This window comes from Strigops habroptila, chromosome 4, assembly GCF_004027225.2.
Source record: "Strigops habroptila isolate Jane chromosome 4, bStrHab1.2.pri, whole genome shotgun sequence".
NCBI lineage: Eukaryota > Metazoa > Chordata > Aves > Psittaciformes > Psittacidae > Strigops > Strigops habroptila.
In genome coordinates, this window is record NC_046358.1 from 63785961 (window position 1) to 63801065 (window position 15105).

The 15105-nt window shown below is 36.6% G+C and overlaps 1 protein-coding gene across 2 annotated transcripts in view; it reads right to left on the reverse strand.

The window, feature by feature from the left end:
- Positions 1-15105, reverse strand: part of GAS2 (growth arrest specific 2) — a 91238-nt gene that overhangs the window by 24474 nt on the left and 51659 nt on the right. For both annotated transcript variants that reach the window (XM_030481772.1, XM_030481773.1), the window contains exon 7: positions 14301-14408. In XM_030481772.1, coding sequence (XP_030337632.1) covers positions 14301-14408 — 108 coding nt within the window. The remainder of the gene's footprint in view (positions 1-14300; positions 14409-15105) is intronic.

Consider the following 15105-nt stretch of genomic DNA (forward strand, 5'->3'; position numbering starts at 1 on the left):
TCTTTGGCTTAGTAATGTATATACTTTGAGAGACTGGGGAGTGGAGGAGGGAAGGAAAGAGAAACAGGGTTCTTTGTACCCTTATGAAACACCAAATGACTCCTTCTCCCTCTTGCCCCTCAGTAAATCACTGGGAAGTGGCTCAGTAACATGAACCACGAAATGAGAACAAGCTGCAGAATCATTTCTGAAAAGCTGGTTTAACTGAACCGCCAGCCTGTCATTCTCCCTGATTTATGTGACTCTGATTAGAAGGTTTACAACAGAACTCTGAATGCCACTGTGGTTCTACACCTTAGACACAACAGAATATTGCTATTTAAAATAGATGCTTTTTTTAAAGAAAGTTTTTTTGACCAGCCAGAATTATCCTTATGTTCTTTGTAATAGATAGAATCATAGAATAGTTAGGGTTGGAAATGACCTTAGGATCATCCAGTTCCAACTCCCCTGCCATGGGCAGGGACGCCTCACACTAGACCATGTCACCCAAGGCTCTGTCCAACCTGGCCTTGAACACTGCCAGGGGTGGAGCATTTATCACTTCTTTGGCCAACCTGTGCCAGTGCCTCACCACCGCCACAGTAAAGAACTTTTTCCTTATATCTAACCTGAACTTCCCCTGTTTCAGTTTAAACCCACTACCCCTTGTCCTATTGCTACAGTCCCTGTTGAAGAGGCCCTCTCCAGCTTCCTTGTAGGCCTCCTTCAGATATTGAGAGGCTGCTCTGAGGTCTCCATGCAGTCGCCTTCTCTCCAGGCTGAACAGCCTCAACTTTCTCAGCCTGTCTTCTTACAGGAGGTGCTCCAGCCCCCGCCCCTGAGATGCGTGTGTTTTACATGCATACAGAGAAGTCATAGTAGTAACTATGCCCTGACATCAAGAGGTGTGGGAGTTTGTGGGTTTTTTTAGTTTAGGCTGTAAACTGGCTTGGAGTTTACTTTCAGGTGCTAATTTTACCTCCCACTCACAGATCCCATTGGGTTTCACTACATTTTTTTGTGCATTTGAACAGGAAACAGACTGGAAATGTATTGGGTGGAATATCAAAAATGGACTCTGTTCCAATCATGCCAAAGGAGGGAAGCTGACCTTATTTACAAGTGAAAATTATAACCTGTTAGTATTTAATAAGCTGCTCTACCAGCCAGCAACATTTAGGCAGCCCAAAGTCAATGTGTTGCACTTCTGAATTTTTGCTATGCTTTTCCCTGTAAAGCAAAATCAGATTAAGCAATTAAAGACAGTCTTATCAATGCTTGGTTAGAAAAATCCACGGACATGAGTTTGGCAACAAGGAGTATCTGGTTTTGGCTTCCACATTGACATTTTTTTCCCACAGCAGAAAAAGAACCATGCAAAGGAGCTAAACAAAACAGTTTGAAAATGTTACACTAACAAAAAGGGGAAAAGAGAGTTGCCTTTTTTCACTTTATCATTACATTTGCCTAAGTAAAACATTCCCAATGCAGATTACCTTCGCTACTTCCTCAATAAATCTCAGCCAGCTAGCAGAGTATGGGACCAGGAATAGTGACAATCCTGATGGATTTATGCTGGATTTCACTTTTTCCGCCATGTAAGAATTTTCTGTACACTCACTTTTTCCATGCTTTCAATACTGAGTTTTACTGATCTATGTTGAAGTTGTAAAACTTAAATATGTTGTTATTCCTTTCTTCTAATTTCAGTTTACGTGCCTGCTGGTCCTTACATAATAACACTTTGGGATCTCAGCAACATCCACCTTAATGTGTTGGAAAGTGCTTACTAACCTGAATGACAAGGAAGTAGCAATAAAAGTAATTGTGAAAGACTCTGGCCAGCTTATTCTCCACCTGACTTTTGAGTATCCAGGGAACAAAGTGATTCCTTTCAGTTGCATGTGCAACCATACAAAAGGTCAGCTTCATCCAAGTGCTACTCTTCATGACTGTTTCCCTCCCTCCTGGGGTTTAAAACAAGAGCAGTCCAAGGCTAGGTTGAATGCGGCTTGGAGAAACTTGGTCTAGCGGAAGGTGTCCCTGCCTGTTGCAGGGGGATGGAACTGGATGAGCTTTAAGGTCCCTTCCAACCCAAACCAGTCTATGATTCTATGATTTAAATGCATGGAGACCAGGATCCAAAACAAAACCAGGAAACAGAATATCAAACCATCAGTAATTTTGGGAGATGGTTTAAAACGGTAATACAGTTGGAAGCATTATGAATTAAGTCCTGAGCATGTCAGTCAAGTTCCACAGAAATATTGGCTGCTTTTCTTTAGTGTGTAAAAGAAATAGCAAAATAGTCTTGCCCAATACGCTGAAGGCAGTAACAGAAATGAAACAACACAGATTATTGTGCTGATGATCAGGTAATAAAAATAAAAAGTAGCAGCAAGATAAACTTAGGAAATTTTTGACTGGGAAACAATTTATGTTAGAAATTTTAAAATCCTATTGTATGGTTAAAAGAATTCAGTTCACTTTTCAAAACAACATTCAAATATTATGATTAACTACAGTGTTCGAAACTGAGTTATACTGGTTTAACTGGTTGCATAACACCCTAGCTAATGACGAAATGTTTCCCAGGTCCAATACTGAAAGAGAAACCTGAGCTGTAAAAAGAATAACTACTACATTTTAAAGTTTTTTTGGAATGTGTTCTCTTGAAGAATCAAGGAGATATTTTGGAACCTGAAGCAATAACCTTTACCAAATCAGTTGACCATGAAGACATTCATGAAAGCAATGTGGCAGAACAAAATGGTATCAAAGAGTTAAAAAATATCTGTATCAGTTTTAAAACAAGAGAAATAAATTATAAGAGACAGTCTCATTTTGTGAGTTAGCTGGGCCACCTTTAAGTGATTTGTCAATATTCTCCATTTAAAATAACACTAGTAGAAGGGGACCAGGAAGCCTGTCAGATGCTAAGCCAAAAGTCCCTAGCCACATGTCATGTCTTTGGGCCTCCCTGCCACACCAGAACAATAAGCACAGGGTTATTTAAACCCATTGTTGCTTTAATGGAAGCATTCCAGATGGTACCTGGCAGCAAGGCTGAAATTCAGATGTGTAGAGATCAAATATTATACCTCTATCTCATTCAAAAGAAACATTAAAAATTCAGGGAAAGGAAAGGTTTCAGATTGGGGGCTGCTGGGGCAGAACCCAGATGAAGTAGAAACCAGTTCCTTCACATGAAGCATAGGTAGCCTAACGTGTAAAACTTTGAGACTGGAGCACAAAACTATTTCTTTTATATTTACAAAGTCTTTGAGATTTCTAAATCTTCCTTCAAGTGAGACAGGAATTTATTATGGCTATGTATTTCCTGAATAAACACATCTCCTTATGAATAAATAATTACTCTTGAATACAATAATGTTTATGTGAAGATGGTCACATATTTAAGATGATATGAGAAAAGCTGGACTGTCAAAGGCCTTAGGTAGTAAATCAAGGAGCTCCTTTTCCCTAGATTGTATTGTAAGAGTTTAAAAGAAGATCTTAATGCAAACTAACAAATTACTTGATGTTATTTCAGCATTGTTTACAAAAAGCAATCACAACCTAATTATTAACAGTTAATGGCATGTTTAGGGCAATGTTTCTGTCTCTTTTGACCTTTTAAAAAGGCAGTTGTGGTTGCATCTTGTTGGGTAGACAAAAGGTATATCTTTGAGTGCAAAACCTAAAATTATCTAATCAGGTTCAATTTCAGCATGTAAACAGTGTTTATAACAACATTTTATAAAGCATTTTGGCAGCTGGTGACATAAATGAAATACTAACTTGATAAAACAATACAATTTTTATAATCTCGTATGGCGGGTTTGGGGATTTTTTTTTTAGTTTCTTTTTAAGCCTCAAGTTGAATCCATTTCTGGCGAGTTGAAGACAAGGCATGATAGCACACCACAAAGAAGCCTGAATCAGCTGATGCTGATTAATGACTTGAAGAACAATCTATGTTGGTCTTCAGTTTAATAGTCACCATTTTCTGGAAAACACCCTTCTCATAACTAGTTAAGTCTGGGATCTCTAGAATTTGCTCATCTTTGTCAAAAGAAGTGTTTGCCATATTTAATACTTCCATACAGCAGCAGATTCTTCTTATTTAGCTCTGAAATGATGCTAAAAAATAATGACAAAAGGCAGGAGAAATGCTCCTAAACTTCCATTAAAACATGCACAACATTATTTTAAAAGTTAAATCAGTTTTTACATGTATTAGGTCTGTGAGATTTGCATAACAAGCAGATGTTAAAAAAAAAAAAAAGGCTTAAAAGAGCTTTATAAATTTGTCCATTCACCATTTTTAAAATCAACATATATGGGAAAATTTGGTTTTATATACAGCTATCCCTCAGGAAATGGTTCCTTACCACAAGACAACCACAAGAAATCACTTCAGGACTTGCGCAAAGAAAACAGCATTGGTTTTAGAATAAGAAGGACGTAGACCTGCTCGAGTGACTCCAGAGGAGGCCACAGAGGTGCTGCGAGGGCTGGAGAAGCTCTGCTCTGGAGACAAGCTGAGAGAGCTGGGCTTCTTCAGCCTGGAGAAGAGAAGGCTCTGAGGAGACCTTAAAGCAGCTTCCGGTGCCTGAAGGGGCTACAAGAAACCTGGAGAGGGACTTTGGACAAGGGCTTGTAGGGACAGGACAAGGGGGAATGGCTTTAAAATGTAAGAGAAGAGACTTAAATCTTAGGAGGATGTTCTTCCCTTTGAGGGTGGTGAGGCCCTGCACAGGTTGCCCAGAGAAGCTGTGGCTGCCCCATCCCTGGCAGTGTTCAAGGCCAGGTTGGATGGGGCTTGGAGCAACCTGGTCTAGTGGAAGGTGTCCCTGCCCATGGCAGGGGTTTGGAACTGGATAAGCTTTAAGGTTCCTTCCAACCCAAGCCTTTCTGTTGTTCTACGAAAAAGATAAAATAATGGCATTGGGTATATATTTTAAGAGAACTTCATATCCAGTTTTATCTCCAAATTCTGCATTTGGAGAAGCTAGAAGTTTTATCCCTTGGCTTTTATGGACTACCATGGACTTCAGTTTTTGTCTACCAACTTACATCTGTCTCTAAGTTGGCACTAACTGTATAGCATTCATGTGATGATAAAGTTTTTGTCAAGGCAAAAAGGTGGTAGTTATAACCTTTCTAATGTTCCATTGCTAAAGGAATAAAACTACGTAGAAAACATCCGCAAAAATTCATTATTTGATGCACAAAGCATATAAGCGGACTTAGCCTCAAAATGTGCTACTTCTAATGCCAAGAAGAAATTAAATAAAACCACAGAAAATAAAGTCAAGCTCACACGTTGACCTTGGTTGAGCATTGACAATTTTCTGTTGCTCAAGGAGCCAGGGAAGTCAGTTTTGGTCCCAGGGGAACTGGAGGAGTCATTTGCTGCAGCTATTCCATTTGTGACATAAGGGGTCACACGTTCTAGCAGCAGGGACAGTACCTGATACACTCTAGTCTAGGGTTTGACTAGTGAAGAACTAGTAAAACCTATATTTTAGCCTGTTCATGTATTTTGATCATAAACAAAGTTTCATACATGTTTGGCACAAACAGCTTGAACAGGCAAGTTGCCACTATATGAGAACAAAATATGCAATCAAATCTGAGTATGCATAACCTTAAAACCTCTTTCCCTCTTCCCTAAATTGTCTCTTACTGTAAGCAAGAACATTTGCCAACCAAATGGAATGATGAATTAAAACTAGCAAATTAAATTTAAAATATAAAGTCAAAATAACTATTAATACTGTGCTAAATTATTAACAGCAAATTACACTTCGAAGGAAAATTTTATTACATTGTAGTTATATGTCATGGTTTAAGCCCAGTTGGTAACTCAGAACCATGCAGCCGCTCACTGCGGTTAAAAATTTAGATTTTTAAATCTAAAAATCTGCACTTAAAAAGCAGTGCTCAATATATCCTAAAAATATTATTTCTATGCTATTGCATATATAAGATAGACACCCTGAATATATCATGACAGTTTCTTAATCTTTGGTTCCTAGACAGATTAACACATAATTCAACTGTAATGGATAAATGTCTCATTGTTTTATTCATTCTTTACCATGAAAGTTCATTCTTGATAAATACTCTTTTGGTTTTTGAAAGAGAAATAAATTCCTATTGCCTCACACAGATACAGCTGAATTTTGTTTTCTGTTTTTTTAAAGTTGGAACAGAATATCTCAAAATAGAACCTTAAGAAATTAATGTAAATAAATTCAGAACAAAGAATCTCTCAAACTGACAGTTTATTTTTTGTATTTTTAATCTAAGAGATAAATAATCTAAAATGCCATGCAATTCTGTAAGTTGGTTAACAACCCATTTAAGATAATAGAAATAAAGAGGAATTGGTTGTTCCTGTACACTGATATAACCTTGTAGGCATCAATCCTAGGCAAGGTAAGTGCAGGCTTCAGATTCTATAAAACAATATTCATAAAGAGAACAAAAAAACCCCACCAAAATAAAAGCTTAACTCCCCTTGACTCTTTAGTGGGCATCTCAGCTTCTGCTTGGAAAAAACATCCTATATTTCAACATGAGAAAGAGGATTTGGGAATGGAGCATTTACAACTTTTCTACTGGTCAGAATTAGAAGGTAACACAAACTCATCAATAAACATGAGAAAAATCCTGCTGCCTTTACTTATGATAAAAAGTCCTTTACAGACATCTTGCACATTGCCACAGAGGTGTGATGGAGCTTCAGAATAAAATATAGCAGATATATAGTTTTTAGTGAACAACATGAATGCAAAGTATAACTTGATGCAACAGGAGAAAAACCCATTATTTCACATTGATAAGACAACGACAAAGAAATAAAAGACTTTTAAAATGCACTTTCACATTTTCCTGTTATTTCAGGAATGGAAAGTCCAAACCACACTGTATTAAATATTTAAAAGGCCTACATACCATTTTTGTTAAATCATGGCCAGTTCAGTTTTATGCGGAACCATCATTCCTGAGTCAATGTATAGAGCCCAGTTGGAAATTCCAATGTAAGCTACAAGATCTTTAAGAATATTACCCTAAAACTAAAGAATCATGCAAAATATCATCAATGTACATTTATGGCTGAATCCTAAATGTTCAATGAGCACCTCTGATGAACAGTGCAAAAACTTTGGTTTACTGATGCCACCACATAAGCTTAATTTATCGTTATTTCTCTAGAGGGTAGCATGAGTTATGTTTATAGTGTAAAAGTATACTGTGCAAAAAGTATATCGCAACAAAGAACCACGGTTTTTTTAAATAGCACTGTATACTATTTATCTAAAGCTACAGTGAAGAATAACTAATTCACCCTGTAAAATATTGCAACACTGTCCTATTAAAGACAGATGTGCTTATCTTGACTGTATTAAATATTATTCACATCGCTGTCATACAAGACCTTTTTACCTCAACAAGGAAGAAGTTTAAATAAGGAAGTGTAAAGCTCAGTGCTATCCTTCTTGAAGAGCAACATCACAAATTGCTGCATCTCCAGTTCTAATGCATCGGGTTTATTAGCTCCAAATTGCAAGCATTAACTTTTGTCTCATTGTTACTGTAAAATGTTCTAATGTCTAGTAAGTGTTGTATGGATTCTTACAAAATGATTAATCTATTAAACAGAATCACAACACAAAAATAAATTAAGAAAAAGGACTTTCTCCTATTAATGTTTTTAGTATGAAGTTATAGGACCCAATCTGTGGTTCTTGACAACAAATTATAAAGGCTTTTTCATTTGCCATATCTTATCTGTAATGGTGGAGGGGATTAGCAGTCTCTCTGTGATCTGAGATATGCAGGTGCTGATCCAGTACCTTGCATATAAAACTAGTCAGAGGAGCAGGGAAAAATAAAAGGGGGGAAAGATGAGGGGGGAAATAGTGGGGAAAAAAAAAGACTGAAATAATGAGATCTATAATACATAACCTATTTATCTAGCTTTGTTTCTCATCTTTATTTACCTTCGAAGTATTGAGAAATGTTTTGTATAATGAGTTACCACACAGTAAACTGCTGATACTGGCATGCAGGATGATTTTACATGCTGGCACATTCCTGCCATGGAGGAAATGCTGGTACCCAGGGAGGTATCCCTTTACCATCTTCAGCTCTTGCAGGCACTGGCTGCATTAAGAGCACACCAAAGGCTTCTTACCCCTGAAGCGCATTGCTAAGGAACTGAGCTGAATTTTGAGGTGGTGCTTTTAAAGATATTGCACACAGAGTTTCAGAATACCTTACCCTGGCCATCTGTTCTGAGCCACCTCCTAAGGGAGATTTCTATTTCCATTAAATACAGTTGTTATAACTTTAACTTTAGGAGCCTAAATACCTTGGCAGGAAATTACTGCAGGTTATTAGAACTAGAATGCGACACTTCTTGAAGATGCATTACATCTTAGAAAAGCACAATGCAATCTGCTAAAGATTTTTCGAACATCCAAGTGGATTTCTTAATGTGCAATATTGCAGAGGCAGAGACTGGGAATTAAAGGCCCCACATTTAATTGTCCACAGAAGGAGGTTGCTGAGGTGAACAGGTTTAAGCTAGTGAGGAAGAACTGCTGATCTATTGCACAGCCTGTCAGTTCCACTGAATCAGAGTATTGCATTGGAGATACGTTCTGTCAAAACATTTTCAACCAAGACTAACAAGAACACCATTTGGATGAAAGTAAAAAGGAGTAACTCCAACACTTTTCCATTAAATTAGCAACTAAGAATTTGATGGACACACAGCTGGTTTGTGAATAACTTTATAATTAATCGTTTCAAAGCATTTTTGGTCACAATTGGCTTCCGAACTTCCAAACACATCAGACACTAAATTAACATGAAGGGCCACACAAAAGCAGCATGTCAAGGAAGAAATACAGAAATTATATCAAGAGGGGGAAAAATTATATTTAATTTCATGTACTTTAGGGGATTGGCTAACCCTCAATGAAGGTCTGTCAATCGCTTAACTAGAAATGTCAAGTCCTCATGGAACCAGGTAGTGCAACTGCAGCTGCTCTTGTGTCCAGTGCAAACACAGCACCATCAAGGACAAAGTAAACAGAAAGATGCCCATGGGCTTATCTGCCTGGATAAGAAAGGCTCAAAGCAGGAAGGGGGAAAAATAAAGGAAAAAAAGGAAAAAGAAAAAAAAATAAAAAGGAGAAAATTGAAAAAATATAGGAGAAAAGGGGGAAGCAGGAGAAAAATTGTAACTATGAGAACAAATGAGCTGTAACTTAAGTTGGTGGAGGGCAGGGGTTTACCTAATGTCACTCATCAGATTAATGGCAGAGTCAAGAAGACAACAGTCTTCTGTCCTATAGGCAAGACTAGGCTCCAGCCACTCCACTGACATGTTCAGTATCACTGTCTGTCCAAGAGCTTTTCTTATGGACTGAGTTTTACTGGCCCTTTAGGGACTTTTGGGGTTTTTTTAAACAAAAACTAAAACCTGAGAATGTTGAGAAGAATCCCGGCTTCACTAGCAGAAGTAAGACTGAAATGTGCCAACTGCTCTGTAAGCACAAAGCAGTTGGAGAGGAATTGGCACGTAGTAAATATGCATCCAGCCACCCACTGCTGGAAGGTCTCCAAACACACCTTACATCTGGGACATAAATTCGGGCTGGACTTTAGACGTGCCTTTCCCTGGGTCTTTTGCAGTCTACAGTTAATAATTAGTATGTCTGTCTAAAAGTATGAGGAGACAGATTAGAAGCCCAAAGAAGAGGCCAATGACTGTCCCTGTCCTGAGGCCCAAGATATATTTTCAGAATTCATTCGCAAGATGATTCCCAGAAATCCTGCTACATCTCCTTTGGAGTTAGTTCAATTATGGCTTTGACATGTTAAACATCCCTGAAAGTTATCTGACATGGGTAAACCTCTAGGGAAGGAATTTCAGTGCTAAAAAAATGAACTTTTATAGACTAGATGTGAATGAGCCTGGGAAAAGCAGAACAACTGTTAAAATCCTTGGAATAGGGAAGACGATAAAAGCCAGGTAAATGATGCTGAAACAAAACTAAAGGACAGAAGCACATCAAGCAAAAGCTGTGCGACATTTGAATCTTGAAAACTGCAGAATCGATCTGCTTTCCATTTTCCCTTTTTTCCAGTTCATAGATGGTGTATCATCCCTATCTGGATGTTTGGAGTAAAACGTGCTTCCATATTTATACACAAGCACATTTTTGCACCAGGAAGAGGCAATAACATGCATCAGCCTGTCTGCAGAATGATTTTATATATCTACACATATGGATTACACACACATTTTGATAGCAAATCCCAAAATAAAGTTTCTACATAGGTGGCGTAGGAAGAAAATAATGCCTTTCATTTCATGGGATTTAAAGACCGCAAGTATTAAAAAAAATATTATTACTACAGCAAACTAATGCTAAGTGATACTAATGATTAAAAGTACAAAGTCAAAAAGTATAGGAACAAACACATGCTTGTCATCTGGTCTGCAAGCTATAGAATACCTATAAATTATAGGAAAAAATGATAGGCTTTAAAGCCAGGACCCATTGTATTATCTAATCTGACTCTACTTGCACAAAAAATTAATTTTCATTGTGCAGAACCCAATGATTTCAATGTTATTATGGGTTTGGACCAAGCGGACAGATCTTTCTGAGAGAAACTTGCTAGCTTGTGGAAAGTGCACATCTTTATGCATTTACAATGTAATAAAGACAAGATGGCTTGATAAGTATATTTTCACTGAAATTATTAAAAAAATTACCTTTCTTTAAAGCCTGATTGACATTTCTTACTGTGAAAATCTCTATTAATCTAAACAACTCCTTTACTGCCTTCTGCAAGAAACACTTGAAACTCTGGGACTCTTTTTTCCACATTATAAAACATGCATTTGTGCAGTGTAAGTTTTCATGACTTGATAATCTTTATTCATTATAATAGGTTTATTAATTCAGTTCCACTTTGAAAGATTGAGGCTTATGTTCCCTAAATCACTTCATGGCATAATGGCATGATCTAAGAGGGAACAGGCAAATAATTGACTTATTCTAACCAAAGGTTTCAATCTAAATAAGCTAGTAATTTCGTTTACTGCAAGTTATTAACATAATCCATCATTGTAAAACACATCTTCCATATTTTTGTGTAAGTAGAATTTAGACTCTCTCATTCCTATATGGCAGGAAGGAAAAAGAATTCACAAGCAGATAAATTTTTATTGAAAACAAAATTTCAGCATCTAAGCCATCACAGCATTACAGGAAGCATGTTCAGTTTAGGCATTATGGAACTACTTCCATACTTCTGTGACACACATTTTTATCAGCAGACTTTATTTTCTTAATGTTTTCATGGCTCTTCATTATTTCCATTACTTCATGGATTGCCATGGTTTATTTTTATCTCAAATATAAACCTTTTCAATCTTTTTTTTATGTTCTCTAAAAAACATAATTCTTTATTCAAGTAATTTTAATGGGACCATTACCTTTAAGTAGTCACTACAAGAGAAATTTTGAAGGACTGTCCCCCCATATTTTGCTACATATTCCAAACTTTTTTTTTTCCCTTAAAATTACTTTACATTGACACATGTAAATTTTTGTGTGGTTTTTTTTGCACAAAGTTATGGTCTGACGGGTTTTGTTTTTCTTTGTTGTTCCTTATTCGCTTGTTTCATATACAGATAGAAATTAACAAAAGGAGGAACTCCGACACTTTTTTTTTTAATGGGTATTCTTAATAAATAAATTTGTTATGGCTATTATTATTATTAAACTATTTCTGAAAAAATCATAACCAGCAATTAACAGGTGTTAATACCACTTTAAACTTTGGTCTTGGAATGCTTCATCATATGGTATACTTGTAGCATCAATGAAACTATATAGATTTTCACTCTTATATAGGTAACTGGAGCAAGCTCATAGAGATAGTAATGGGTATACTAAGCCAACTTAAAACTATGAAACTTTTGATCTCAATTCAACTGGAGCATGTCGGGTTATTAACAAATGGTATATTTCAAATCCAGGTTGGATGGGGCCTGGAGTAACCTGGTCTAGTGGAAGATGTCCCTGCCCATGGCAGGGGGTTGGAACTGGATGAGCTTTAAGGTCCCTTCCAACACAAAGCAGTCTGTGATTCTATGATTTCTGGCTGTTTCACGCTATGTAAACAACATACAGTGTAGGAGGAACTAACTCAGTGGCATTGAATGAGGTGCCAAACATTAACAAAATCAAAAGCCAGCTACACACCTCAAATGTGTTTTTTCACAAGTGTCCAAGGGATTCCAAAGAAAGGCTAATAAGTCTACTTATGCACACAATAAAAACACATAGAATGAAAAGTAAAAACTTACCGTGATCCAGTGAAGGGTTCCAAAATGAGGTGCAAACCAAGCAAAAGCAAAAGACAACTGACTTTTAAAACCTAGGAATATGGACTTGCTCCTACTAAAATTCATGGTAAGTTTCCATTGATATCAATTTTGTAGGAATGATCTCTAATACCGCAGTTTAATGTCTAATCTATATTACTGGTATTTTTTGGCACAACTCAACTTGGAATGCAGTAGTGTGATATGAAAAGGGTGTTTTGTTTGCAAACTTGGAATGAAATCTGACTTGGACTAGGTTGCACAATAAAGAAGCCAGAAAAAGGGAATCTGACACCATTCTGGCAGAAAAAACCTTAAGTTTCTTAAAACTAGAAGATTAAAAATACTTTCATATTCTTATTTGAAATTACAATAAAATTTAAGAAAATATAAGTGTTGAACTGTGCCAGATTACCAGGATCTTAGCTTCATGACCATTACCTTCTTCAAAGTCATTTGAAGTTTGTACCTAAAAATACTACAGAATTTTCAAAAAGTCTCACTGCTATGAAACTGAAAAGCTATTAATCCTTCATACTAGCATGTTAAATCACAAACTGTCTGTAACAAATCCTGTATCTCTTCTGCCTGAGCTATTACCAAATTAATTGGGAGTTCTCAAGCCCCATTCAGCACAGTAGTTAAACATGTTCTCAACTTGATACACATGAGAAAACCTAAATCCTTATCTAAATTTGACTTCATTGTAAGTTAAGCATAAGTTTATGACAGAAGCAGCACTCTGGTGTTTTGTTGAACTAGGAATTTGATTTCTATAGATGGAAAAGATTCCCTCTGACTTCTTTTGTTCTCACAAGTGCTAAATCCTCAGTTTTATCAGGTCACAGTTGTGTACCTCTAGCAAAATAGGGGTAACAGTTCTTTGAGAGCAAGAGTTATCATTTTTTCAAGTCATTACTCAAGGATAGTACATGTGTAGAGGAAAATTGAAAGAATCATAGCGTCTCTGTAATTAATGAACATGGATGTGGTTTGGGGCAACCTGATCTAGTTTCAGATGTCCCTGCTCATTGCAGAGGGGTTGGATTAGATGACTTTTGAAGGTCCTTTCCAACATAAACTATTCTATGATTCTATGAACCAGAATCTTAACCTACTATTATGGAATAATATGATTAGCATATTTTCATTATTATTACCATGAGCATATATAGAGATTAAGAGGTTTGAAGTTGTCTGGATAATATATTTGTGTTAAATTCAGCCTGATACTAATGCTAGCAAATATTTATATTAACCATTAACTTTGTTCTATGGGAGTTAATATACTACATCTGAAGCCTGAAACACAACAAAAGGATTTGGAAATGCCTGTTAATCAAAGGGTGTGGAAATGCCTGTTAATCAAATGAAGTACTACAGATATTAATGTTTTCTCACCCTACTTTAGCAATATGTCTTCATCATGACTTGGCAATTCAATGACCATGAAGTATTTGATCTGTTTGCTGACCCGTCAAATAGTATCAGTCAAAACCAAGTGGGAGAAAGGCTGTTTTAAGGCAGTGGATGTTCTTTCAAGGCAAACTGAGAGGAAGTCATCATCTCCATTTCTGAAGACTTTCGGTTGCCGTCGATCAAAGACAGAGCAAATTCAATGACCTAAAGCTAGAAGGATCTATTACATGTTAGTAATTCCTTAGATCAGTTAACCCACTGTAGTATATTTAATCCATGGCAGCATAACAAAAATGAGTCAGTGCTTGTTAATAAGAAAATATTTTCTCCTGTCAATCAATGCTATCATTTGCCAAGTGGAAGGTAGCAGATACTAGCAGATACTAGCAATTCACTACAAAAAAAAAAAAACAAAACCAAACCACAAAAACAAAACAAAACAAAAAAAAAAACCAAACCAAAAAACCTTTACCCTAATAAAGAGGATCTTCTCTCCAACTCTGTATCTTCCTTGTGAAAGACGCTCCACACAGAACTTAGTAGGGCATTTACAAGGTGGATCTTCAGAAATGTGTTTAACCTAAAACACACAGATGTTACTAATAGAAACTGTTTAAAGTAGCATGTGTAGCAAAACATTCAAGATGACATTTGTCATAACATGATATCACTAATCTATATAGTCTGCACTGATAATATTTTCTTAGTTTTTCTTAATTTTCTTCATATTTCTGTAATCCCAGACTATGGTGCTTCCAGTACCAATAATGATTTTTCAGCTGTGATGAGGTGAAATAGAGACAAGTGTCATACAGTTCAACATAAAATTTGCACCATTTAACTCAAGTCAAGTTTGCTAATTTGAGTGCAGCATCAAGGTTTTGTAGATTAGTTCTCATTATTTAATGGTCAAGTGGCTCAGCTGCCTAAGTGCCAATATAGCTGACAGGCAAAATAAAGATGTCATAATGATATATGGAGAAAACAATGACAATCACAAACCCATGCCAAGATGCTCCCCAGCATTGCTAACTACCCTTTGATTACCTCCATCTTAGGACATTAGTGCTATCAAGGGTAATTTAAAGGGGCCTCAAGACTACTCTACGCCATCATTGCCAATGTATGTACGTAGCCCCAACAACATGGATTGCTTTTTCAGCTTGACCAAAGGCATTGATATTTAGGTAAAAGTATATTTTGTACTCTTCAGTGATCTGAAAGTAGCAGAACCATGAATGCCAAAAGAATAGATTTGGCTGAGAAGAATCTAACAT